Source organism: Melanotaenia boesemani, chromosome 10 (genome assembly GCF_017639745.1).
Source record: "Melanotaenia boesemani isolate fMelBoe1 chromosome 10, fMelBoe1.pri, whole genome shotgun sequence".
NCBI classification, from domain to species: domain Eukaryota; kingdom Metazoa; phylum Chordata; class Actinopteri; order Atheriniformes; family Melanotaeniidae; genus Melanotaenia; species Melanotaenia boesemani.
This window is the reverse complement of record NC_055691.1, coordinates 29,094,987-29,121,726: the sequence shown is the minus strand read 5'-3', so window position 1 is coordinate 29,121,726 and position 26,740 is coordinate 29,094,987. Positions and strand designations below refer to the sequence as shown.

Below are 26,740 nucleotides of genomic sequence, written 5' to 3'. Positions count from 1 at the left end.
CATGGGTAGAGTGGTCGTATTGTATCCTAAGTATCCTGCATCCTGGTTCCATCCTCGGCCTATCGAGCTCATGTCGAGGTGTCTACAAAACTACAGGAAACGTTTGACCTTTGTAATTGCAAACAAAGGCTAGCTGTACCAAATATTAACATTGATTTTCTCAGGTGTTCAAATACTTATTTGCAGCTGTATCACACAAATAAATTGTTAAAAAAAATCATACATTGTGATTTCAGGATTTTTTTTTTTTTAGATTATGTCTCTTACAGTGGACATGCACCTAGGATGAAAATTTCAGACCCCTCCATGATTTCTCAGCTGGAGAACTTGCAAAATAGCAGGGTGTTCAAATACTTATTTTCCTCACTGTATAATGTAAAGCGCTTTGGGTACCATTTATCATTCCAGGTACAGTAAAATGCTATAAAAATACAGACCATTTACCATTTACTATTCTCTCCTTTGGCCATAGCCTTTCTTGGTGGCATTGTGCCTGACAGTATGGTAATGACAATGAAGTGGATTTTGTAGATATATAGATATAGAAAAAGTAGATATAGAAAAGTCAGAGAGGGTAAAGTTTAGAGGAGCTGTGGAACAGTAATTTAACACGCAGAACTCATAATTGTGCAGCACAACTGTCCAAATGGGAGGTGAAAACTTTCACCTTGAACTGCCACTTAAGTCATGAGTTGTTATTATTAGGGTCCGAGCCATACGAAGTATGGCAAGGCCCTATTGTTCCTGAAATGTTTATTAGGGTCCGAGCCATACAAAGTATGGCAAGGCCCTATTGTTCCTGAAATGTTTCTCCTCCTCCTAAGCATTTCGACGCCAAATTTGACCCCCTAAACACCCATGAAAAGTTGTGAAACTTGGCACACACGTCAAGCCCGGCGAAAATCGGATATTATAAGATCCGCATACACTTCAATGCAAAATTGGCTCAACAGCGCCACCTAGAGTCACCAAAAATCACCACATGAATGGGGCCCAGGAAGTCTACTTCAACGTAGGAAGACGAAACTCGGCACACACGTGTACCACCCCGAGTTGACCAAAAAACTCAATGTAACACCTGTCGCCATGGCAACGGGGTGCCCGCCATCTTGCCGTGTGCGGCCATTTTTTTGCCATTTTCTCCACTTTACACACATCGTATTTGAACGAACTAGTCTGAGGGGATTCGTGCGACTGACTCCAAACTTGGTGGGAAGCTTCCTGACAAGTTGGGCACCAAACGCTATTCAAATCTTTCTAATAGCAGAAAGCGTGTTACCGTGGCAACCGACGGAAAATGACCTTCTCGCCATGAAACACGGTTTGCTCATATCTCCTTAGAAATACGTGGGATCTGCACCAAACTTGACAGGATTCATACTGGTGACACCCCAAGTCCAGCAACGTATTCAATCGAACACCTGTTGCCATGGCAACGGGGTGCCCGCCATCTTGGATTTCATTGCCATTTGAACAAACTACTCTGAGGGGATTCGTGCAACTGACTCCACACTTGGTGGGAAGCTTGCTGAAAAGTTGGGGACCAAACGCTATTAAAATCTTTCTAATAGGAGAAAGCCTGTTACCGTGGCAACCGACGGAAAACGCCTTCTCGCCATGAAACACGGTTTGCTTACATCTCCACAGGAAAAAATGGGAACTGCACCAAACTTGACAGGATTCATACTTGTTGGGTCCTTAACGCGTTACACCACCTGTTGTCATGGCAACATCGGGTGGCGGGGTCCAAGAAGCTCGGACCCGATGGATGCCGCTTGCGGCTTTAATTATTATACTTTTTCTAAGCATTTCGACGCCAAATTTGACCCCCTAAACACCCGTGAAAAGTTGTGAAATTTGGCACAGACCTCACGCCCGGCGTAACTCGGATATTATAAGGTCCGCATACACTTCAATGCAAAATTGGCTCAACAGCGCCACCTACAGTCACCAAAAATCACCACATGAATGGGGCCCCGGAAGTCTACTTCAACGTAGGAAGACGAAACTCGGCACACACGTGCACCACCCCGAGTTGACCAAAAAACTCAATGTAACACCTGTCGCCATGGCAATGGGGCGCCCGCCATCTTGGCGTGTACGGCCATTTTTTTCCCATTTTTTGCACTTTACACACATCGTATTTGAACGAACTAGTGTGAGGGGATTCGTGCGACTGACTCCAAACTTGCTGGGAAGCTTCCTGACAAGTTGGGGACCAAAAATTATTCAAATCTTTCTAATAGCAGGAAACGTGTTACCGTGGCAACCGACGGAAAAACGCCTTCTCGCCATGAAACACGGTTTGCTCATATCTCCATAGAAATACGTGGGATCTGCACCAAACTTGACAGTATTCATACATGTGACACCCCAAGTCAAGCAAAGAACTCAATCGAACACCTGTTGCCATGGCAACTGGGTGACCGCCATCTTGGATTTCACTGCCATTTGAACGAACTAGTCTGAGGGGATTCGTGCCACCGACTCCAAACTTGGTGGGAAGCTTCCTGACAAGTTGGGGACCAAACGCTATTCAAATCTTTCTAATAGGAAAAAGCGTGTAACCGTGGCAACCGACGGAAAAATGCCCTCGCCATGAAACACGGTTTGCTTATATCTCCATAGGAATACGTGGGATCTGCACCAACCTTGACAGGATTCATACAGGTTGGGCCCTTAACGCATTACAGCAGCTGTTGTCATGGCAAAATTGGGTGCCGGCGTCCAGGCAGCTCGGACCCGATGGATGCCGCTTGGGGCTTTAACCTCCTGACTACCCGTAGTTCAAATTTGTCCTCTGTGGGGGACATTTGTAAACTTGTAAATTTGTGAATATCTCCCACCCACTGCATTCTACTGAGTTAACTCCTTTTGCTATCTGCAGAGGATGTTTAGGGCTTTTCAATGATACCAAATGTGAAGGGGTGGGGCTTTGGTACCTTTTGGTAACAAAAAAAATGTGATTGGACAGTATTTTTTTTCCTGGTAGTCAAGAGGTTAATTATTATTGTTACCAGAAGGGTGACAATGTCATCAATCAGACATTTCTAAAGTATTGCACCCACTAAACATTCAGTTGTTTGAGCTAATAATCTTAAAATTGGCACTAATGAAGGGATGGAAACAGGATAATCTGGACATGTGTGAGTCTACAGTCCTTTTTTTTTTATAAGATATGCTCCTGCACTCTCCATGACTTTTAGTCTTGTGGGAGCTTGTTGGTCAGTTCAGTGCGTGGTCTTAAACACACTCCTTTTTTTTTATTGAAACAGAGAAGCTGCAATCTGTAAGTAAAGGTTATTTACTAATTGGGTGGACATATGATTCTACACCAGAATAAGAAGGAACTTGTATTTCCAGCTGAATCTAATTAATTTTTTTCTCAAAGGTGCATGTAGTTATTAGCTTCTGTTTTTCTGCATTCCTCCTTCATAGGAAATATACTGAAGACAACTTAGTTGAACTTCTAACTAGTACTGTACACGTTGATAGAAATTCCAAGATCACACTAAAAGATAAAAACCTCTTCTAACAGGACTGGAATTTAATTTATTATTTTTCTTTAGTTTGCTGTTTTTTACTTATTATATTTTCATTTATATTCTCTTTGAACAGGCCTCCACTCAAAGAACATATAGAAACCACCACACGTCACCTCATGCTGCTTTCATTTTTGTAGTCTGTGCATACTGTACCCATAGGACTATTTTTTTTTCAGTTCAAATCCCGCCCCTCAGCTGCAGGGTCAGACTGCTCGTAGCCAGTAAAAGGAAACAGGAACTTGTATCGTGTAGCTGCTTGTTTTCAGTAACTCATTCTTGAAATCTGTTGTGGATCTAGTTGAAGGGATAAACGGTGAGTAGAAACAAGTTCTCTTAAAACAAGAAAATGAAAATTGTATTTGTAGAAAATGTGTCCCAGTGATTTTGCTTTCACTTGAAAACAAAAATGAAATACAAAAAGCAGTTGCAATGTAGAATATGAAGGCAAGCATTTAAGAAGTTTTTAACAACTTAGCAACCTGTTTTCTTTCTTTCTTTCTTTCTTTCTTTCTTTCTTTCTTTCTTTCTTTCTTTCTTTCTTTCTTTCTTTCTTTCTTTCTTTCTTTCTAAGTCTCTCATTGCTCTGTATTTTCAGGAGATTTTGAGGCTCTGACTCTCTGAGTTTGACAGGAGATGGCACTGCTGAGCCGTGAGCGGGTTGGCAACAACGACTTGGAAGGGAAATGGGAGTGCATTGGCTGTGGGGGATTTGGTAAAGTCTACAAAACCAAGTACAAGACTTTGGGAGTCGATGTTGCCATTAAGCTGGGTTGTCATAGCACTGGGTAAATATCTAGCCAGATTTCTCTGCACACTTATTTGAAATTGCTTTTACTATCTATACTCATAAAACTAATAGTTAACTATCTCATTTCAGCTCCATCACTATGGAAAACTCACTGTATGAGGAGGCTAGGGTTATGGAACAAGCATCCTTTAATTTTGTGCTGAGGGTTTATGGAATTTATGAAGGATGCCCACCTGGTACAGAAATGGCATGGCAAGAGGGAATAGTCATGGAGTTCATGGAAAGAGGATCTATTCATACTCTGTTGGTGAACTTGTCTGGCCCCCCACCCTGGCCACTGGCTTTCCGTTTGGCCCATCAAGTGGCCCTAGGAATGAACTTTCTCCATTTAAATGACCTTGTACACCAGGACCTAAAACCAAGCAATGTACTGCTGGATGATGGCTTTAATGCCAAGGTAAACATCCACCCACCCAAATTCTGTAGTTCATGTTTAATTTAAGTTTAAAATAAGATTTGATGTAGTTTTGTCCTTCCTATTTATTAGCTGGCAGACTTCGGACTGTCCAGAGTTTCCACCAGTGCTTTGAAATGCGATGAGGAAAAAACAGAGTTGATTGGAGGCACAGACAAGTACATGCCACCTGAGGCTTTTAATCCACATTATAAACCTGTTCGTAGCTTTGACATATACAGGTAAGCACTGACTAATTTTTAACATAAATTCTATCTGGATAAAATCACCCTGTGATCTATATTCTGTTGGTTTTTCTCTATTCCTGTCAGCTATGGGATCCTTCTCTGGTCTATCTTTAGTGGCAAAGAACCTTATCCAGGTACAACTGCTTCTATTTTATTTATTATTTATTTATTAAGTAAATGTACCACCTACCATCTATTCTTTTGTTGTTTTTTTCAAATCAAATTTAAGAGAAGTAAAATGCTAGAATGCATCTCATTTTGAAATACAGTATTTTGTTCCCGTTTCTTTGTTTCCCTTTTTCATGACTATTAATCTTCTTCCCTAGGGAAGTTTACTTTAATTTTATCCAGTTTTATATTTTTTCTTTATCTAATTGTTTTCATGCACATGTTTAGACAGCTCTTTCTCTATGTTGCCATTGTTTTAAATTCACCTTAGAGGCCAATGCCAACGCACTTCTGAAAATTAGGATCCCCAAAGGAGACAGACCTCTTGTTGAAGAACTTGAGAAGAAACAGGTTGATGGGTTAAAAGCATTGGTGGAACTCATGATAAAGTGCTGGGATGAGGAGTCATCCAAGAGGCCTCTCTCAAGTGGTATAAAATTTTGATATATAAAATTTAACGTAAGGCTATTTACTGTATGTTGTTATTTAATTGTCAACTAAAAAAATCTTTTATCAGAACTTACATCCATTAATAAACTATTTCTTCTGAGACATATGACTTTGTTTCAGAGATCATTAGACACACTGAGAAAGTGTCGTTGAAGTACAAAGAAAGGATTCCTAATGCTATCCATGAAGTCTTGAATAAGCTGGTAAGTGTTGTCACTTTAGAAAAAAAAGGTTTCATCTATTCAGATAAATACATTTCTACCCTGTTTTAGGACCCACAAACCAGCAGTCATGATTCTCAGCCAAGTGAGGCATCCAGTTTTACTTCAGTGACACCAGGTGTGTGTTATGTTGTGTGGTTGAGCAAGTTCCCCCTTATTCTTTAATCACCACAAAAAATGCCACAAAGCCCCTCTTTCTCTTTCTTTAGGACAATCAATGTCAGTTGATGTCGTGGATCACCTGGAATTTGCAACAGAGGTATTGTTCTTGCATTTTTCATGTTTTACTACAGGTCACTTGGTCATGAAAGTAAACAGTCCCCCAAAAAGTCAGAATTTTTGTTCATGGTCTTTAATTCTGGTCAGTAGTTTTGCAGTAGTGGCTGAAACGTCTCCTTTTTTTTCCTTCTGACAACAGACATCTGTTAGTGTTGGTCCAAAGGTTCTGACTGAAAAAGAAAAAGGTATTTTCATTCTTTCATTTTTGTTATAATGATTGTGTTTGTCATAAAACTAAAGGAAAGTTTGAGAAAACTGATATTGTTTTTCATCATACTTTTATGTGCTTTCACTCTCCAAATAGCAAAGTTTGTTGATGACAAAATGTCAGTCATAGTACAAGACGCTGCAGCCATAAAGGCAATAGCTGACGAGCTCAACAGCAAAGGCATGGTTCACAAAGAAAGTTACTCAACAATCCTCCGTAAAGAAAAGGACCAGGACAAAGTGAGAGAGATCTATGATGGGCCATTACGTTCAGGAGGGGATGAGGTCAAAGCAGCCTTCTATGATGCTCTTAAAAATCATGAACCCATGCTGATGAAGAGGCTTGGTAGGATTTGATCTTTAAGATCTCTCAATAAATTTTCTTAGACAAGTCCTTCAGATTTTTAATCTCTCTTTCATTTTTCTCTCTTTCTCCTCAGAGGGCTAACTCCACAGCAGTTGTGGTCTTCTTGGAAACATAAAACGAAAAACTCCCTTATCAATTACAAGAGGAAATAATATCTATCTATGAATCTATATGTTTTTTATTTCTGTATTGATTATGTGACCACCCAGAGGAGACGTAAACACCATGACGCTTGTCTCTAATCATTTTGTAAAAGGGCCATGACGCTCAGGAGGGGATGAGGTCAAAACAGATCTGGATGAGATCATCTCCCATCTGAAATTCATCACTCACTGTCTGGATACTTCACCAACAAGGTTTTTCAAGTTTGTTTCGAGATGTATGACCTCAGATGTTTTACAGATTGTAAACATGTCTTTGCTTGCAGGTGCCTTCTCTTAGATCCTAAAAACATTGTCATCAATTCCTGATAAAGAACGATTTAGACTCGTTACTCACAAGCAGCCACAGGTCGATATCAAACCACCTCCAGTAAGATTAAATAAAAATGTGCCTTTCAACAATTAAGCAACTTCTTGACACAAAATACCAGTTTTGAGGTCTACTAGTCAGGTCTTCAGCCACATCACAGCACTGAGACTTCTCTAGTTAAAGTCTTCAATAACATCCTTTTGAGCACAGATAGTGGAAATATTTCAGTCCTGCTAATATTGGGTCTCAGTGCTGCATTTGACATGGTCGACCATAAAATATTACTAGATCCTCTAAAACACTGGGTAGGATTTTCTGGCACAGCAATTAATTGCTTTGAGTCCTCGTTAAAAGACAGAGACTACTTTATCCAGAACTCTACTGGTCAAGTCCTCATTAAGACCAAGAAAGTAGATCACATAACTGCTGTTTGTCAAAGAATTAACTTCAGAATCCTGCTGATAGTTTACAAAGCACTGAATGGTTTAGGGCCAAATATATTCAGAATCTTCTGGTTCAATATGAACCAACCAGATCCATCAGGTCATCAGGGCCAAATCGCCTTTCTGTTCCCAGAGTCAGAACTAAACGTGGAGAAGCAGAGTTCAGTTTTTATGTTCCTCGTATGTGGAACAAACTCCCAGAACTGCAGATCTGGCGAAACTCCGCCCTCTATAAAAACAACTGTGAATCCTTCACATTAGAACTTTTATTTCTTGCATTTTATCTATTTTATTTTAGCTTTTTTCTTTATTTTTTTTTAAAGTTTGTTTTTAATGTACTTTGTGATGCTTCCTCTGCTTTTAATGTTTTATATAAAGCAGGAATTGTATTGTACATGAAATGTATTCTACAAATAAACTTGCCTTGTCCTGCAACAGCGCATTATAGATTTTGTTTTTACTTTGTAAAAATTAAAGTGATTTTATTTTGTACAGCTAAATCAGTTTTGTAAAGGCTTTTACAAAATCCTCAAAAAGGGTAAAAAAAAAGAGTGACACTGAATAGCTCATTTGAAACTGCACAACTGACCTTTGACAGATTTTCTCACTGAGGCACCTCCTTACACCTGCTGATTCATTTAGTTGAACATAACCTTAGTGTGGATTATTTTAGAGGTTCCCCTTAGTGCATCAGCTGAGTCTTATCTGCTTTTCAGGGGAGCTGTGCTCCCCGTAATTCAAACTTTGTATGTGACTAATAAATATCATTGCTCCATCAAAATGAATCAGAAACACTTTTCAATGGTCAGAAACTGTGTTTGCACAATAGAATCTTTAGTTTATATTCATAGTTCACCATTTCAATTTTGAACTAATTCAAAGTTTAGTTTATATAGATTTTTTATGTTAGAATTAAAATTGAAAGAATAGGCTTGAGAGAGAAAAGAAATTATAGTGTTGTGTCTAGCAATGAAATTATTTAAAGTAGTTCTTAAATTTTATCACAATAGATACATTTGCATGTGGAAAAGATGTATGGACAGAGAACACATTTTTTGTTATATTTTTTTTAGATTTGTTTGATTAACTACAGAAACGAGGCGTTGTTATTTCATTTTTAGACTGTATGTAATATTCCCGTAAATAATCATAAGCAGATGAGGTGTCTGATGTGCATGCTGCATCTGCAGCTTCTCTGCATCGGTGCTGCTGCAAAGCGTCGCTGGTTTGTTATGCTAGAATGTGCAATGCATTATGGGTAATGTAGTGTGAGGATGGTGTTGTGTCTGGGAAATGTTGACACTGGCTGTTGTTTCACCACATAATCCGAACAATTTTATGCTGAAGTTTCTGTTTGCAGATACTTTTTGTTCAGTTCAGAGTTCACAGTAAAACAAATGTTTCAATGAAGGCTTCTTCTGAACTCTTCGTGCACAACGCTGGTCAGAAAGTTACATAGTGCTGCTTTTAGCGGAGGCTTGCAGAGAGAGAGAGAGAGAGAGAGAAAGAGAGAAAGAGACACAGAGAGAAATATATTTAAACAAGTGTTTTTCTACAGCATTAATGCAAGAAAAAACTGTAGCTCCAGAGAATAAATGAAAATAACTAAATTCTACACCTTTGATAAATTTCCCTGTAAAAAAATAGTGTGTCTTCAACTATTCCATTTTTTTTTAATGGGCTATAGTTATATCATCAGTGACATGGGTGCATGGGGTTAGGCATGTTTACCTAGTAACTAGTTTAGCTGGTGTCTTTTAAACACTAAATTTGATCCTCTTTTCACTCCAAAGTTCATTTAGTTTATTTCCTTTATTTCAATTGGTTATTCTAAATTGCCTTACCAAATTCCTATTACTCCTTCATGTTCAGAATGAAATGAACTAAATACTGCTCATTAGTTACTTATTTTCCCATATTCCAAACTTCATAAGGTCCAGATATTATTTACTTTATAATCTTTGATTTAGTTTAATTTCATTCTTCGTCCTTGTTTTATGTTCATTTTTCTGCTTCATTTCCACTGTCTTTTTTAAGCTGGTTCACCCTCCCGCCGCAATAGAAAGCTGGCAGAGTCTTTAAAGTGATATTGATAATTTCATAATTTCTGACATTGATTTGTCTTGGCTGTTAATTGATTATTGGTGGTTAATAAATTGTTTACATATATTGCAATTTGGAATCATTCCTGTAGTTATTTTGGATGGAATCAAAGTCCCTTTAGACGTTGAATTTGCTATTTCAGATTTTTCAGAGATTATTTCAGAACTAGACTGGATTAAAATCAATAATTTCATTAAAAGACCCACTCACGGTTTTCCCTTCTGGACCTTGGATTAATAAATCAGATGAGTGGTGCCCCTTCTAGAACAAATTTTACCATTTATACGGTGTCATAAAGTAATATTAATTTCTAATAATAATATCTTACTTGAATACCGAGGCATTACGCTACATACCAGAAGATGCTGCAAGCATGTATGTGAGTAAGGACACTAAAAACAGATCAGTGTGTTGTCAGTGTCTAGCGACAAGCAAAAAACTTGCTTGTCTGTAGGCACTCACACAAGTATTCCAGCAGCTTCAGTTCATGGCTTACTTGGTACCTTTTCGTGCCCCAGCGTTGGTCTTCACCATTTACAACAATTTATTTTTATATGAGGGTGACAATGTCATCAATCAGATATTTCTAAAGTATTGCGCCTTCAGTAATGACCACTATCATTCAGTTGTTTGAGCTAATAATCTTTAAATTGGCACTAATGAAGGGATGGATACAGGATAATCTGGACATGTGTGAGTCTACAGTCCTTTTTTCTTATAATATATGCTCCTGCACTCTCCATGACTTTTAGTCTTGTGGGAGCTTGTTGGTCAGTTCAGTGCGTGGTCTTAAACACGTTAATTTTTTATATTGATGCAGAGATGCTGAAATCTGTAAGTAAAGGTTATGGCCTATTAAAAGAAATTTTTTAACTAATTATCTAATTGGGTGGTGAGATATGATTCTACACCAGAATAAGAAAGAACTTGTATTTCCAACTGAATCTATTTAATTTTTTTTCTCAAAGTTTCCTGCATGTAGTTTTTAGCTTCTGCTTATTTACATTCCTCCTGAAAAACTACTAAGTTGAAGTGCTAACTAGTACTAACTACACATTGATAGAAATTCCAAGGTCACACTGAAAGATAAAAAAAACCTGTTCTACCAGGACTGGAATTTAGTTGGACCTGTGCTTGGCTGGCATTAGGTTTCTTTATTTTGCTGTTGTATTTTTTTTTACCTTTTGATAATTTTATTTATATTCTCTTTGAACAGGCCTTTACTCAAAGAACATATAGAAAAATAGGGAATGTATGGATACAACCACATATGTCACCTCATGCTGCTTTCATTTTTGTAGTCTGTGCATACTGTACCCACAGGACTTTTTTTTTTCAGTTCAAATCCTGCCCCTCAGCTGCAGCGTCAGGCTGCTCGTAGCCAGTAAAAAGAAACAGGAACTTGTATCGTGTAGTTTTGACCACTGCTTGTTTTCAGTAAGTCATTCTTGAAATCTGTTGTGGATCTAGTTGAAGGGATAAATGGTGAGTAGAAACAAATTCTCTTAAAACAAGAAAATGAAAATTGTATTTGTAGAAAAAGTGTGTCAGTATCTCACTTTCATGTCAGAGTGAAAACAAAAATGAAATACAAAAATGACAAAAAGCAGTTGCAATGTAGTATATGAATGCAAACAGAAGTTTTTAACAACAAACCTGTTTCTTTCTTTCTTTCTTTCTTTCTTTCTTTCTTTCTTTCTTTCTTTCTTTCTTTCTTTCTTTCTTTCTTTCTTTCTTTCTGTCTTTCTTTCTTTCTTTCTTTCTTTCTTTCTTTCTTTCTTTCTTTCTTTCTTTCTTTCTGTCTTTCTTTCTTTCTTTCTTCCTGTCTTTCTGTCTTTCTAAGTCTCTCATTGCTCTGTATTTTCAGGAGATTTTGAGGCTCTGACTCTCTGAGTTTGACAGGAGATGGCACTGCTGAGCCGTAAGCGGGTTGGCAACGACGACTTGGAAGGGAAATGGGAGTTCATTGGCTGTGGGGGATTTGAGTAAAGTCTACAAAACCAAGTACAAGACTTTGGGAGTCGATGTTGCCATTAAGCTGTGTTCAAAACACACTGGATAAATATCTAGCCAGATTTCTCTGCACACTTATTTGAAATTGCTTTTACTATCTTTACTCATAAAACTAATAGTTAACTATCTCATTTCAGCTCCATCACTATGGAAAACTCACTGTATGAGGAGGCTAGGGTTATGGAACAAGCATCCTTTAATTTTGTGCTGAGGGTTTATGGAATTTATGAAGGATGCCCACCTGGTACAGAAATGGTATGGCAAGAGGGAATAGTCATGGAGTTCATGGAAAGAGGATCTATTCATACTCTGTTGGTGAACTTGCCTGGCCCCCCACCCTGGCCACTGGCTTTCCGTTTGGCCCATCAAGTGGCCCTAGGAATGAACTTCCTCCATTCAAAGCACCTTGTACACCAGGACCTAAAACCAAGCAATGTACTGCTGGATGATGGCTTTAATGCCAAGGTAAACATCCACCCACCCTAACTCTGTAGTTCATGTTTAATTTAAAATGAGATTTAATGTAATTTTGTCCTTCCTATTTATTAGCTGGCAGACTTTGGACTGTCCAGGCCTACCACCAGTTTTAAGGGCTGGGATGAAGAAAAAACAGAGTTGATTGGAGGCACAGACAAGTACATGCCACCTGAGGCTTTTAATTCACTTTATTATCCTGTTCGTAGCTTTGACATATACAGGTAAACACTGACAAATTTTTTTCAAAATAAATTATGTCTGCAGAAAATCGCCCTGTAATCTAAAATCTGTTTTTCTCTATTCCTGTCAGCTATGGGATCCTTCTCTGGTCTATCTTTAGTGGCAAAAAACCTTATCCAGGTACAACTGCTTCTATTTCCTAATTGATGTGCTTTATTAAGTAAATGTACTGCCTACCATCAATTCTTTAGTTGTTCCCTTATCAAATTTAAGAGAGGTCGATTCCTAGAATGCATCTATTTTTGAAATACGTTATTTGACATGCACCTTAGAGGCCAAGGACAACACACTTCTGAAATTCAGGGTCTCCAGAGGAGACAGACCTCTCGTGGAAGAACTTGAGAAGAAACAGGTTGATGGGTTAAAAGCGTCGGTGGAACTCATGATAAAGTGCTGGGATGGGGATTCATCCAAGAGGCCTCTCTCAAGTGGTATATAATTTTAATGTATAACATTTTTCTCCAACGTGAGACTATTTACTGTATGTTGTTATTCAATTGTAGTCTAAAAAAATCTTTTATCAGAACTTACATCCATTAATAAACTATTTCTTCTGAGACATATGACTTTGTTTCAGAGATCATTAGACACACTGAGAAAGTGTCGTTGAAGTACAAAGAAAGGATTCCTAATGCTATCCGTGAAGTCTTGAATAAACTGGTAAGTGTTGTCACTTTAGAAAAAAAATGTTTCATCTATTCAGATAAATACATTTCTACCCTGTTTTAGGACCCACAAACCAGCAGTCAAGATTCTCAGCCAAGTGGGGCATCCAGTTTTACTTCAGTGACACCAGGTGTGTGTTATGTTGTGTGGTTGAGCAAGTTCCCCCTTATTCTTTAATCACCACAAAAAATGCCACAAAGCACCTCTTTCTCTTTCTTTAGGACAATCAATGTCGGAATTTGCAACAGAGGTATTGTTATTGCATTTTTCATGCTTTACTACAGGTCACTTGGTCATGAAAGTAAAGTCCCCCCAAAGAGTCTGAGTTTTTGTTCATGGTCTTTAATCCTGGTCAGTAGTTTTGCAGTAGTGGCTGAAACGTCTCCTTTTTTTCCTTCTGACAACAGACATCTGTTAGTGTTGGTCCAAAGGTTCTGACTGAAAAAGAAAAAGGTATTTTCATTCTTTCGTTTTTGTTTTAATGATTGTGTTTGTCATAAAACTAAAGGAAAGAGGTTTGGTATGATTTGATCTTAAAGATCTCTCAAGGAATTCTCTTGGACATGACTTTCAGATTTTTAATCTCTCTTTCATTTTTCTCTCTTTCTCCTCAGAGGGCTAACTCCAGGGAAGTTGTGGTCTTTTTGGACACATAAAATGATAATTACAAGAGGCAATGATATCTATCTATGTATCTATATGTTTTTTATTTCTGTATTATGTGACCACCCAGAGGAGACGTAAACACCATGACACTTTTCTCTAATCATTCTGAAAAACATGGATGATATCATTTCCCATCTAAAATTCACAACTTACTGTCTGGATACTTCACCAACAGGGGATTTCAAGTTTGTTTCGAGATGTATGACCTCAGATGTTTTACAGATTGTAAACATGTCTTTGCTTTCAGGTGCCTTCGCTTTGACCATAAAAACATTGTCATCAATTCCTGAAAAAGAACAATTTAGACTCGTTACTCACGAGCAGCCACAGGTCGATATCAAACCTCCTACAGTAAGATTAAATAAAAAGCTGTTTTTCAACAATTAAGCAACATCCTGACACAAAATAACAGTTTTGAATTCTACTAGTCAGGTCTTCAGCCACATCACAGCAAGAAGGTCGCCGGTTCGAATCTCAGCTGGGGGGAGGTTCAAACCTTGAGGGTGGTGGCCTTTCTGTGTGGAGTTTGCATGTTCTCCCCGTGTATGCGTGGGTTCTCTCCGGGTTCTCCGGCTTCCTCCCACTGTCCAAAGACATGCGTGTTAGGTTAATTGGACACTCTAAAATTCTCCCTAGGAGTGAGTGTGCGTGTGAATGGTTGTTTGTCTCTATCTGTGTTGGCCCTGCGACAGACTGGTGACCTGTCCAGGGTGTACCCTGCCTCTCACCTGTTAAAATGCTGGGATAGGCTCCAGTTCACCCGCGACCCGAAATGGAATAAGCGGTCAAGATAATGGATGGATGGATGGAGGTCTTCAGCCACATCACAGCACAGAGACTTCTCTAGTTAAAGTCTTCAATGACATCCTCTTGAGCACAGATAGTGGAAATATTTCAGTCCTGGTAATACTGGATCTCATGCTGCATTTGCACTGTTGTTCAGTGTCTACATGTTCCCACTTGCTCAAATTATATATAAAAAACAAAAACAAAACTTTTACTATTATTATGCTATGACAGAAAAATCTACATAACCATCTCCCCAGGAGACTAAAGTCCAACCCAACTCTGATCAAATGCATTGATCAAATTAAAAGTTGGATGTGCCAGAACTTCATTAATTAAATGGAGACAAAACTGAAATAATAGGTTTTGAGCCAAAGAAGGAAGTTTAAAGTTAACACTCAGCTTCAATCAGCTAAGTTAAAAACTAACAACAAAGCCAGAAATCTGTGAGTAGTCATGGACTCAGACCTGAATTTTAGCAGTTAAGACAGTTGTGAATTCAGTCTGTTATCCAATAAAGAACTTATCAAGGATTAAAGTACTGATGTCTCAGCAGGATTTAGAAAAACATGCCCATGCATTTATTTCTAGTGGACACTACTGTAACGCTGTCCTTATAGGTCTCCCTAAAAAAATCCATGAGACGGCTGCAGTTAGTCCAGAACTGTACTGGTCAAGTCCTCATTAAGACCAAGAAAGTAGATCACATAACTGCTGTTTGTCAAAGAATTAACTTCAGAATCCTGCTGTTAGTTTACAAAGCACTGAATGGTTTAGGGCCAAATATATTCAGAATCTTCTGGTTCAATATGAACCAACCAGATCCATCAGGTCATCAGGGTCAAATCGACTTTCTGTTCCCAGAGTCAGAACTAAACGTGGAGAAGCAGAGTTCAGTTTTTATGTTCCTCGTATTAGCGCTCCCAGATCTGCAGATCTCACTAGAACATGTATTTCTTACATTTTATTGGAGCATGTTTTCTTTACATTCATTCATTCATTCATTCATTCATTCATTCATTCATTCATTCATTCATTCATTCATTCACTTTGTAAGAATTATAGTGATTTTACTTTGTACTGCTAAATCAATTTTGTAAAGGTTTTTACAAAATCATCACAAAGATTTTACAAAATCATCAAAAAAGGTAAAAACAAAAAAAAAAGAAAAAAAGAGTGACACTGAATAGCTCATTTGAAACTGCACAATTGACTTTTGACAGATTTTCTCACTGAGGCACCTCCTTACACCAACTGATTCATTAAGTTGAATTTAACCTTAACATGGATTATTTGTGGATTATTACGTATCAACTGAGTCTTATCTGCTTTTGAAGAGAGCTGTGCCCCTCATAGCTCCCCGTAATTTAAATTATGTATGTAATACACTAATAAATACCATTACTCCATCAAAATGAGTCAGAAACACTTTTTTAATGGTCAGAAACAGTGTTTACACAATAGAATCTTTATTTTATATTCATAGTTCACCATTTCAATTTTTATTTTAGTTTGTCTGTTTAACTACAGAAGGGAGGAACTTCTGTAGGAACAAAAAAAAAAACCTAAAAAAGAAAATTAGGACCCTATCACGTTATAGTTTTATTGTAAAAAAGAAATGACGTTATAATGTGATAACATTTTTTGTAAGATCTTGAATCAAAATAACCTACAGTTTGCAGACGTTGTGACCTAGAAATATTGCAGCAAAACATTTTTGTTCTTTTTGTCGAGGATTGATTGTTGTACTCTGATTTATTGTTGAACACACAGAATTTTTACAGTTATGAGCATAATGATACTTCACTGTCTGTGCGTAGTGAGACAGTGCATGAATGTGTGAGTTAACACTGAGTGTGTGTGCTGACAGTTCTTTGTTTCCATAAAACAAGAAGGTCTGTTTTTTTGTCAAACAGCAAAATGAAAAAAAAAATTTTAAAAAAATTTAAAAAGTGGCAAACCATAGAAATATAATAAATAGATTAATCTTCTCACGATGGACAGACACTTTAGCTCTGCATGTCTTTTCAAATGAACTGATGACAGTGACGTTTTGACTTGTAAGTGCTGCAGACATAATTTGCACAGAAATGTTAGATTTAATTTTAGGACAGTATGTAATATTCCCGTAAATAACCATCAGCAGATGAGGTGTCTGATGTGCATGCTGCATCTGCAGCTTCTCTGCATTGGTGCTGCTGCAAAGCGTTGCTGGTTTGTTATGATAGAATGTGCAATGCATTATGGGTAATGTAGTGTGAGGTTGGTGTTGTGTTGGGAAAATGTTGACACTGGCTGTTGTGGGACCACATAATCTGAACAAGTTTATGCTCAAGTTTTTGTTTGCAAATATGTTTTGTTCAGTTCAGTGTTCACAGTAAAATAAATGTGTTCAATAAATGCTACTTATGAACTGTTCGTGCACAACACTGGTCAGAAAGTTACACAGTGCTACTTTTAGCAGTGGCTTGCAAAGAGAGAGAGAGAAATATAGTAGAACAAGTGTATTTCTACAGTATTAATGCAATAAATAACTGTAGCGCCAGAGAATAAATTAAACAAATTAAATGTTACACCTTTGATAAATTTTTCTATTTAATTTTTTAAAAATGGGCTATAATTAAATCATCAGTGACATTCATTGTTTATGTGATAGAAATGTGGGGTTAGGTATTGTTTTCTCTTGCTCTAGTGGGTGGAAGCGAAGGAGACATGGACCCAGAGAGGGAGAGACTGTAAGAGGCTTTTCTGGTTCAATCCCTCAGTAACTGTCAGCAGCAGTCAGCCAGTCACCTGCAGATGGTGGTGTCACAGGAAACAAAGTCACTCTCATGTTGTGGTTTCATGTACAGGTCTGCTGGTCACAACTTTTCAAATGATAAAATGATGAAACTAACAATTTCCATGAGAACAGCCTTATTTTGTGTATAGATTTTGTCCTGGTGCTCAGTAATAACATTACCGGTATCACCAAAATGTGCAAAACTGCTTAAATAGAAAATACAAAGCACATGTGCACCGACATGCAAACAACTGCTAACTTTAATCATATTATATCAGCTGACAGGTTATCCCTTTGTTCACATGCACACACATGTAAATTTCTGTCATTGTTACTTTAAGTAGCAGAATTTTGGGATTTGACATTTGTCTCATTCATAGTTTTCTCTCCTTGAGTTTTGCAAAGACACATACATACACACAACTTCACACCATGCTAAGTGTCATCTTGACCCATCCTTCTTCCTCAGCCCTACTTCCTCACTCCACCCTACTCACCCACCTCACCCCACCCTATCCTGCTTTAATGCTCCCAATCCTCTTTGTGGAAGAGTGACGTCTGCCACTGTCAGAAACAGAGTTAAGCTCAGCAGGCACCAGGAGAACAGAGTGGAGAGAAGCTCCCAGCCCTCGGGATAACCAAGCTGCACTGGGCTTCCTCTGGGACAAATTTATTCCACCTAAGCTAGACTTGCCTCTACTTAGTGGCTGTTCATTCTTTCACTTAGGGAAGAAAATTTAAATTTGATATAATTTAATTTTAATTAAAAATGTTTTCCCCTAGCTTTAGGGCCTTAATGACTTCCAAGGATGAGTGCTGTCAAACTGGAACTTGACCTCTTTGGGCAAAACATCATCTGTTTGAGGATCTTCTGTTGCTGTTGCTTCTGCACTTCTTTTCAGTGTACCCCTTAAAACCTCTGACTTTTTTAATTCACCTGCTGCTTAGATAACAAACAGATGGCAAGAAATCTTTATTGCATGTCAGATGTATTGAAAAGGTGGTAACATGCGCTTAAAGCATTCTGTGTTTATGAGTGCTTAGAGCAGCAAATTAGGTGAGCATCTCTTGGGATCTGCTGAGGGAACTGTTTACTTGCGAGCAAGGGTGTGATTCAATTTGTCTGTATGAAACAACTCAGAAGTGCTTGAGGAGTGTGAGTGAGAGGTGAGGGGAGGCGAAGGAGGTCATAGTCCTGGATTTCCTAGAGATGGAAGGTCATGGTTATGACCGATTTGAAGATGGCGAGAGGGATGGTTACCAGATTGACTACAGAAGGATTGTAGGAGACATGGAACCAGCATGGCCGCGTGTCACAAATAGAGATGGGGAGCAACCTCAACCCTTCGTGGCCTATGCCCACCCGTCACATGGACACGGGCATGAGACTGCAGCCCAGCGATACAGCGCCACTCGTATTCAAGCTGGGTATGAACCAGAGAGGTCAGTATCAGTTCAACACATTCTCCAGATATTGTAAATGACCTGAAAGGGGGATTATGTTGAATCCCATGGGTTGTAGCTATAACATCTATAGTATGTAGCAGTCAAGATGTTTTTATTTTCTTGTGGGGATGGCTGCTTGCTTTCACAAGCCCAGTTACTGGCAACCTGGGCAGCAGACCAAATCCTCTTACCTACTATACTGCCGTCATAAGTGTAAAGAAAGAGTTTCCATTGACAAGGGCATGCTCCTTTTGTTAGTAGTTCCTGTTTACTCCCCTGATCTGCCAACACTATAGGTTAAGCAGAGGTTAAAACAGAGATAAACAACATTCATGATCTGTACAACAAAGTGGTTCTGAACAAACATACATACTTCTGTTAGTTAAATTTGCTGTATTGAAATTATACAACAAACACATATTCATACCAATTTTAAGCTATTCTCAAATTGTGAAAAACTGTCACTAGTACAAGTTTTTTCTATTTCGATGGACAAAACTACTCAAAATTAAGATGTGACAATGAGATCTATTCACATTTTCAGCTGCATGATGTGTGTACTTTCATATTTCAGCATGGCTGACTACTTAATCAGTGGTGGCACAGGTTATGTTCCTGAAGATGGACTCACCGCTCAACAGCTTTTTGCTATTGGTGACGGGCTGACATACAAGTAAGAAAATCACATGAAAACAGTCATTTTACTGATGGGTATATGTCAACACGCTCAGACAGATGCACGTGCACCAGTGTTGCATGTGCATCCACAGAAACTAATAGACTAATGGAACGTCTTCCATTAGATGTTTATTAATAACTGTGATGACACATCTGCTTCAGTTTTATTTGGAGGATTATCATGAGTAACTCTACTTTCAAGGATTCTGAGTGGTGTCACAGACATTAAAAGCAGTGTGCCTGTGTGTGTTTGTGTGAGCACATATCAGTGTGGTAATGGGTGTTTCCTTAATGGAGGCTATGTGTGGGGTTTATCTGCTAGCAGAGGATAAATGCAGAGCATGTCACTGAGAGATTATTTCACTTCACTGTCAACTGTTATACGCTGTTTTTCAGAGAAAGTGAGCTGTCCCTTAAAATTGTAGCCTAATTACTAACCAGATAACCCATAGATAAAGCAACGTTTACTATTATTGATATATGATAAAACTGGAACATGTAGATGAGATTAACTATAGCATCAGCTGTTAGTTTTAGAAGTTTCAACAAAAGTTCCTGTAATCTTTTGCTTTGGACTGGGTGGTGTTGTTAAATATTTAATATTTTATTTCTTATATTAACAGGAGGTGCAGAAACTTGAGGGCTTTAATTAAAATAAACAGTTCGCCCATAAACATGTAACACGTTGTTAATAAATTGCATGTTTACAATAAAGGAACATCTCTTAAACATCAGTTAGCTTTGCCTCAAAATTCCTGTTTGGGAAGCTTGTTGTTTGGGGTCAAAGTGAAATTCTCTGTCATGATTTTGTTTTTAATTTCTTTTAGAACACAATTTAAACTGTACTTTTGTTTCATGATTAATTGCCATGAATTGTACTGGTGATTAATTAATTATGAGCGATACTTTACAGTTCTTAGGAAAAATCATGGTCTACTCTCTGCGTTTGTTTCCTCTGTGCTTTCAGTGATTTCGTAATCCTCCCTGGTTTCATAGATTTCACTTCTGATGAGGTGGTGAGTATTATTGCACTTAAAGACAAAGATGATGTGCCATCGTCTACAGTAGAGTTAACAGTGTCTTTTCTTTAAAAGTTACATTAGTAACTGCTATAATCCCTCAGAGGGGCAATTTAAATCTGTGGGGACACAAGCCACAAAGAAAGCTCTGTTGGATAACTTTCAGCTGTGACTTCTAAAGGTAGACAGGTTTGCTTGGATTCTGGAATAAACTGTGTATATATCCACTGGTCTGTTTTTCTCTTTGACCTTCACACTGATTTTATCCGTGATGCAGCCTTGAAATCAGACCTTAATTGCTGTGTTCCATAATAGAGATGCACGAGCAAAATGTTGTTCATTTGCCTTGCTTTGCTTTCAAGCTCTGCTGGGACATTAAATTAATTTCATCCCAGAGTCACGTGCATGCTTCCTAGACTGCAGGTGTTCAAAACAAACACCCATCTGTGTCACTTCACACTCAGCAGGTGAATTTAGCAAGCCAGTCTTTAATTTGTCTAAACTAGCTTTCAGGCTTATTGAATGGAAACATAACAAACGTATATACAGTGTTTACTAAAAAAAAAAAAAAGTTTCCTATGTGCTGCATCTTCTTTTTATATGTTTGTTTATTTGTTTGTTTGTTTGTTTTTTTTGTAATGATATGCTTAGGGGCACAATATGTTGCTTATTTTGGATTCAATCTGCTTTAATTGGTCACAATGTCTTAGGATGACAATTTTGAATCATATTTTTAAGGATCTGACTTCTGCACTGACAAGAAAGATCACCCTGAAGACACCTCTTATTTCGTCTCCTATGGATACAGTCACAGAATCATCCATGGCCATTGCCATGGCAGTAAGTACAAACATTGCACAGCAGCACATGCATCATCATGATCTACATAATGACCAAGCTTCATCCTGATAAACAATTTGGCTGGTTTCAGCTGATGGGTGGGATTGGAATAATTCATCATAACTGTACTGCTGAATTCCAGGCCAATGAGGTGCGAAAAGTCAAGGTAAGATGGAAATCCATAGAGCCTTTTGTTCAGTATGTAAAAGAAAAAAAAGAAATCTGACACCGGAACACAAATGATTGATAAGATAGAAGTTTGAGAACAAAAGTTTCTGAATTACTTTTGTGTTTTTGATTTTGGCAGAAATTTGAGCAGGGCTTTATCACTGACCCGGTGGTAATGAGTCCTCATCACACAGTTGGGGATGTGTTTGAAGCTAAGACCCGCCATGGTTTTTCTGGGATACCAGTGACAGAGACAGGAAAGATGGGCAGCAAGCTGGTCGGCATAGTCACCTCCAGAGATATAGATTTTTTGTCTGAGAAGGACCATGGCAGACATCTAGAAGAGGTGGGGGAACAGCCTTTGAGACTGGATGCATGCTCTTGCAAGAAAATCTATATTTGTGAAAAATACAGTGTTGCAAGAAGTGTGATGTCTTTTATACACCACTGACTTTCTGATCTAGACCATGACAAGGAGGGAAGACCTAGTTGTTGCACCAGCTGGAGTCACACTAAAAGAAGCAAACGATATACTGCAACGAAGCAAAAAAGGTAAATCTTTCACAAAGTGATGCTTCTGTGAAAGAAGAAATTTGCTTTAGTCTTTCACTCTTCTTGCAATCCGCCTCTCCTAGGTAAGCTCCCCATTGTAAATGACAACGATGAGCTGGTTTCCATTATTGCTAGAACTGACTTAAAGAAGAACAGAGATTATCCTCTGGCTTCCAAGGATTCACGCAAACAGCTGCTGTGTGGGGCTGCTATTGGTACCAGGGAAGATGACAAATACAGATTGGATCTCCTCGTGCAAGCTGGGGTGGATGTGGTAGTCCTGGTGAGGTTTAATACTTTACAATTATGATTTTATACAAGAGCTCCCTATAGCAAAGCCACAAAGTTGTGATGCTTTACTCATAGGTAATACTACTATCTCTAAAGGCTTTGAGTCAAAAGTCTGTCATGATTTCAGCTTCTGCATCTTTTTTCAATTGGTCTTCTACTTTGGAATATTAAATCTTGTAATTTGCTCGAAAACCTATTTTTAAACATTTTGTCTGAAAAAAGCAAATCATAGCAAAACAAACTAACGATTCTAACTTATCAATGTATTGCAGGAGATTCCAAAAAAATAAAAAAATTCTAAATTCAGGTCAATGGGTTTGTACATAATTTTCCAAATTGCAGCCTGTGTCAGTTCAGATTTCCTTCTGTAGTTTTCAAAGTATAGTAAACTGACATACATCAACAACAGATCTCCACAAATCTACAGAAATCTTCTAGATACTAGATATACTAGATATACTGAATGTTGTTATGTGTCTCAAACCCTGAGTCCCTGCTGTTTTAGCTCTAATTATTTGGATTAAATAGGGTTTTTCAAACCTAGCTAAAATATTTGACTACTCACAAAACCAGCAAATTAATGTGATTTTTAGCATAAAAGTTATGACTGTTCCCGACATTTCATGTTTAAAAATAATTTTAAAAAGATACCCAGATTCAGCACATATAATGTAATTACCTAAACTGCTGAACATGCACATGTAAAATCAAGTCTCCCCTTCTTATTTTTGGGTTAATTTTACATTTAAATTCTAATTTTGTTGTACATAAAAAGTTCACATAATTGGCTTCTTAATAACAGATTTGTGAATTGCTTTGTGATTTTTATACAAATTGAATTTTTATGCATTTAGTTACAAAATATGTTTCGTTGAATGCATCCATCCCTGTTTTCAGGACTCCTCCCAAGGAAACTCAGTGTATCAAATCAGCATGATAAACTATATCAAACAGAAGTATCCTGACCTACAAGTAGCTGGAGGAAATGGTGAGTCCACCTTCTTCTCTGAGAGGTTTTTTTCTAATATTTCCTTCCTCTACCAGCTCTTTTGTGTTCCTCTGTCTCTCTCTAGTGGTGACAGCTGCTCAGGCTAAAAACCTCATAGATGCTGGTGTGGATGCTCTGAGGGTTGGCATGGGATGTGGCTCCATCTGTATCACCCAAGAAGGTATGAGTCGGAGTGTAGCACCATAAAAGCCAGCTGGTTAAAATTAGCAATGCCTTTTACAGCAGATGTACAAAAAAATGAGTTTACATATGATAACATGTTGTTTTTGTCCTGGTTGTATTGGAAATGTTTAACTCTTAATCACCATGTTGTGCTCTCATTTTTCAGTAATGGCATGTGGACGGCCCCAAGGAACATCGGTCTACAAGGTTGCAGAGTATGCCAGACGTTTTGGAGTCCCAGTAATTGCTGATGGAGGCATTCAAACTGTTGGACATGTGGTAAAGGCTCTTGCCCTGGGAGCATCTACAGGTAGAGGAAGTCTCAAAATTGAATTACTGATGAATGGGTGATTTTTCATTTGATTAATTGATGAACTATTCTTGGACTCCCTTACTTTTAACACGTAAACACATTTCATGTGGCAAAGATTGATTGAATTTATGATTATATATCATGTGATTTCGCAAGTTGCAGTGTCCTCATTCGGTTTCCTTGTCCAATCATATTATTGTCTTCAGTGATGATGGGGTCTTTGCTTGCTGCAACCACTGAGACTCCTGGAGAATATTTCTTCTCAGATGGAGTGCGCCTGAAAAAGTACAGAGGGATGGGCTCTTTGGATGCTATGGAGAAGAATAACAGTCAAAAACGCTATTTTAGGTATAGAGATGTCTCTCATGAGCTTCCCTTGCTTCATAAAAATGTAGTCAGGACATAATATTGTAGCATAATCATCTCTTTCTGTAAATTGTACTTGCATGTCCAGTGAGGGAGATAAGGTGAAGGTGGCTCAAGGAGTCTCAGGATCAGTACAAGATAAAGGCTCTATCCAAAAATTTGTTCCCTACCTTATTGCTGGCATACAACATGGCTGTCAGGACATTGGGGCCAAGAGTTTGTCCATTTTGAGGTAAATTTCAAACTGTGTACTCCGTTGCATTTGCTGTAAGTTGTTTTTACCAAGTGAGAGCTTTTAAGAGACTTTATTTTGATTGTGTGTTGGGTTTCAGATCAATGATGTACTCAGGAGAGTTGAAGTTTGAGAAGCGAACCATGTCTGCTCAGATGGAGGGAGGAGTTCATGGTCTTCACTCGTAAGTCTGATCCTTGACCTTAATCCTTCCTGAACAACTACACCTCATCCACATCTCTTTTTTTTATAGTGATGTCTGTCTGTCATCTCCTGTTTGCTTTATTTATTCAGTTAATGCCAGATTTTTGCTAAACCATTGACAAATTAACATTATTTATTTTTTTCACACGTTTATCGCTTTTTCTTTTACTCATGCAATCACAGATATTCCTTTGTGCCATGTAAGTACATGCATGTAGTCCTGAACTTTCTTTTATTCGTGTCAATTAAAAAACTTTCTTGTGGTAAAATATCTGTTAATTGCTAATTTTTGTTTCTATTTGAAATATAGTTATGAGAAGTGGCTTCAATGAGGCAGGAGGAAAAGGAAACACACGATCAGGACCTAATGTCCCGTCTCCCACTGCTTTGAGCAGATGCAACGGGCGAATGTAAAGAAACCGATACAAGCTGCTATTACATCTACACATTTTCTAGAAACGTACATGACATCCTCCTTTCTTTTTAAATGTCATATCTTTGTCCTCTAAAGACAGACAGATCAGTCCTCTGTGAGTTCATTGAGCCAAAGTCACAGAAGACGGTCAGTTCAATAGATATTTGTGCACATAAACTCCTTTGGTTGCCATCTTACAGTAGCCAATGTGGAGAGGTGATTATTTTATTATCTATATTATGCTAGTCCCTTTTGGTAAGCAAACACATGTTTTAAATTACTTTTGGAAAACTAAAATGCACCCACAAAATCAACACAAATAATTTTGGATGGAAAACATGTAGATGCTTCTTTTTATTCATTTCCATACAAGAACCAAAGCTTAGCGTCAGCACATTTGAAACAAGGAGTATTTTCAAGGGGTAGTCATGTGCAGCCTCAATTTGAATGTTGTTCTGCTGATCTTGTTTGAATTCAAATATACTGACTTAAAAAAATGTGACCAGAGACCGTCTACAACTATCAAACATCAACCTAAGTTTTATTACTATATTACAGCTGAAATACCATCATGGCTTTATTTATGGTGACTAGGCATTTTCATTTATGGGGTAAAATGTCATAAATGTCATTAGAAAACATAAAATTGTTCAGTGGTTTCCAATATATTTTCCTTGGGGACCCCCTTCATGCAAATACTAAAAAGCCATGGACCCCCTGCCCCATCTAGTGCTGAAACCATGTTTGGTTTTATGCTTTCAAAAGTGAGATTTTCACCATGAATAATTTTTTTAGCTGAGTCCTGTTCTTTGATAAAGCTAAAATTAAATTAACAACATATAACCTCTTTTTTCCCTCCTTAAAATGGAAACAATGTGTGGACATTAATCACAATGGCTCTGAATGTTCAAAACCTCAGGGACCCCCTGTGCTCATTGGGGGACCCCCACTGGGGGTCCTGGACCCCAGGTTGGGAACCACTGAAATAGATGTTCATTTGTCTTCTTGTCGGGCTCAGTATTTTCAGATATACAGTGAGTCACAAAAATAGAGTTACGGCGAAAGTATGACATAACAAACCAGCTCCCCAACTTAGATCTGTTTACTTCTCTCCTGTCACTTAAAATGTTTTGAAGTTTTTACATTTGTTTAATAAATTATTTTGTCTTCTCCTGTGTGGTACTCAGCATCTTTGGAATCACACATCCATCAGTGCTAAAGAGCTGATGTTTTGCAATAATTTGGGTCCAGTTCAAGTTAATGGGCCTTTGTGGTTGACAGATTTGAATATTTCTTGGTCATCTTATTCTGTCATTCATCCTGAAGACACAAAAGTATATGTACTGTAAATAGTATGAGAATAAAATACATTTTGATGAGATGAGTTTGACTTTGTTTGCCATTTTCATTTTACATCTAGAAAGAAAAAGTCAAAGGTTTTGTGATTTTGACTCCTGTGGAAATAATTACATTTACAACAGTTTCGTTCATTTCAGTTATTTATTTGTCTCCATAAATAGAAAAAAAAATTACAACCAAATAAGTCACATTGTTGTAGTGACTTTGTCAAGCTTTTGGAGTCAAGGTGACCTGAATTAGCCAATGACCGGTAATTTTATAGATGACAAAGTCAAGAGAGCATCAGAAATGCTAATATGAAAAAGAAAAAAATCAAGTACTTTAAGGCAAGCATCAAAGATCTTCAAATAGT

General features: G+C 37.9%; 3 protein-coding genes across 8 annotated transcripts; all 3 read left to right on the top strand.

Annotated features, from left to right (window-relative positions):
• The first annotated feature begins 3,743 nt into the window (after positions 1-3,743).
• On the top strand, positions 3,744-6,901 carry LOC121648086 (receptor-interacting serine/threonine-protein kinase 4-like). 3 transcript variants are annotated; one of them, XM_041998028.1, is made up of 12 exons: positions 3,744-3,858; positions 4,141-4,330; positions 4,423-4,750; positions 4,841-4,989; positions 5,080-5,129; positions 5,435-5,593; positions 5,734-5,816; positions 5,886-5,952; positions 6,044-6,093; positions 6,253-6,298; positions 6,418-6,666; positions 6,761-6,901. In XM_041998028.1, exons 2-12 carry the CDS (start codon positions 4,179-4,181, stop codon positions 6,766-6,768), a joined length of 1,341 nt encoding a protein of 446 aa, XP_041853962.1. In that variant the 5' UTR covers positions 3,744-3,858; positions 4,141-4,178; the 3' UTR covers positions 6,769-6,901. The 3 variants fall into 3 exon arrangements, with proteins under 3 accessions (XP_041853962.1, XP_041853963.1, XP_041853964.1); XM_041998029.1 differs by having other exon boundaries at positions 3,774-3,858; positions 4,117-4,330; XM_041998030.1 differs by lacking the exons at positions 3,744-3,858; positions 6,418-6,666 and having other exon boundaries at positions 4,124-4,330; positions 6,761-6,894.
• Positions 6,902-6,964: 63 nt separating this feature from the next.
• LOC121648087 (receptor-interacting serine/threonine-protein kinase 4-like) lies at positions 6,965-16,094 on the top strand. 4 transcript variants are annotated; one of them, XM_041998032.1, is made up of 12 exons: positions 11,087-11,189; positions 11,572-11,762; positions 11,855-12,182; positions 12,267-12,415; positions 12,505-12,554; positions 12,707-12,865; positions 13,012-13,094; positions 13,164-13,230; positions 13,322-13,350; positions 13,508-13,553; positions 13,715-14,198; positions 14,578-16,094. In XM_041998032.1, the coding sequence occupies exons 3-11, from the start codon at positions 11,865-11,867 to the stop codon at positions 13,720-13,722; spliced, it is 909 nt and encodes a 302-aa protein (XP_041853966.1). In that variant the 5' UTR covers positions 11,087-11,189; positions 11,572-11,762; positions 11,855-11,864; the 3' UTR covers positions 13,723-14,198; positions 14,578-16,094. The 4 variants fall into 4 exon arrangements, with proteins under 4 accessions (XP_041853969.1, XP_041853966.1, XP_041853967.1 ...); XM_041998033.1 differs by having other exon boundaries at positions 11,548-11,708; XM_041998031.1 differs by having other exon boundaries at positions 11,548-11,762.
• A 3,260-nt stretch (positions 16,095-19,354) lies between these two features.
• On the top strand, positions 19,355-25,028 carry impdh1a (IMP (inosine 5'-monophosphate) dehydrogenase 1a). Its single transcript, XM_041997484.1, has 15 exons — positions 19,355-19,453; positions 20,426-20,474; positions 21,216-21,317; positions 21,409-21,483; positions 21,625-21,831; positions 21,950-22,037; positions 22,121-22,320; positions 23,226-23,316; positions 23,402-23,497; positions 23,666-23,809; positions 24,019-24,160; positions 24,267-24,410; positions 24,511-24,594; positions 24,798-24,814; positions 24,925-25,028. The coding sequence occupies exons 1-15, from the start codon at positions 19,356-19,358 to the stop codon at positions 25,026-25,028; spliced, it is 1,641 nt and encodes a 546-aa protein (XP_041853418.1). The 5' UTR covers position 19,355.
• Positions 25,029-26,740: the final 1,712 nt, after the last annotated feature.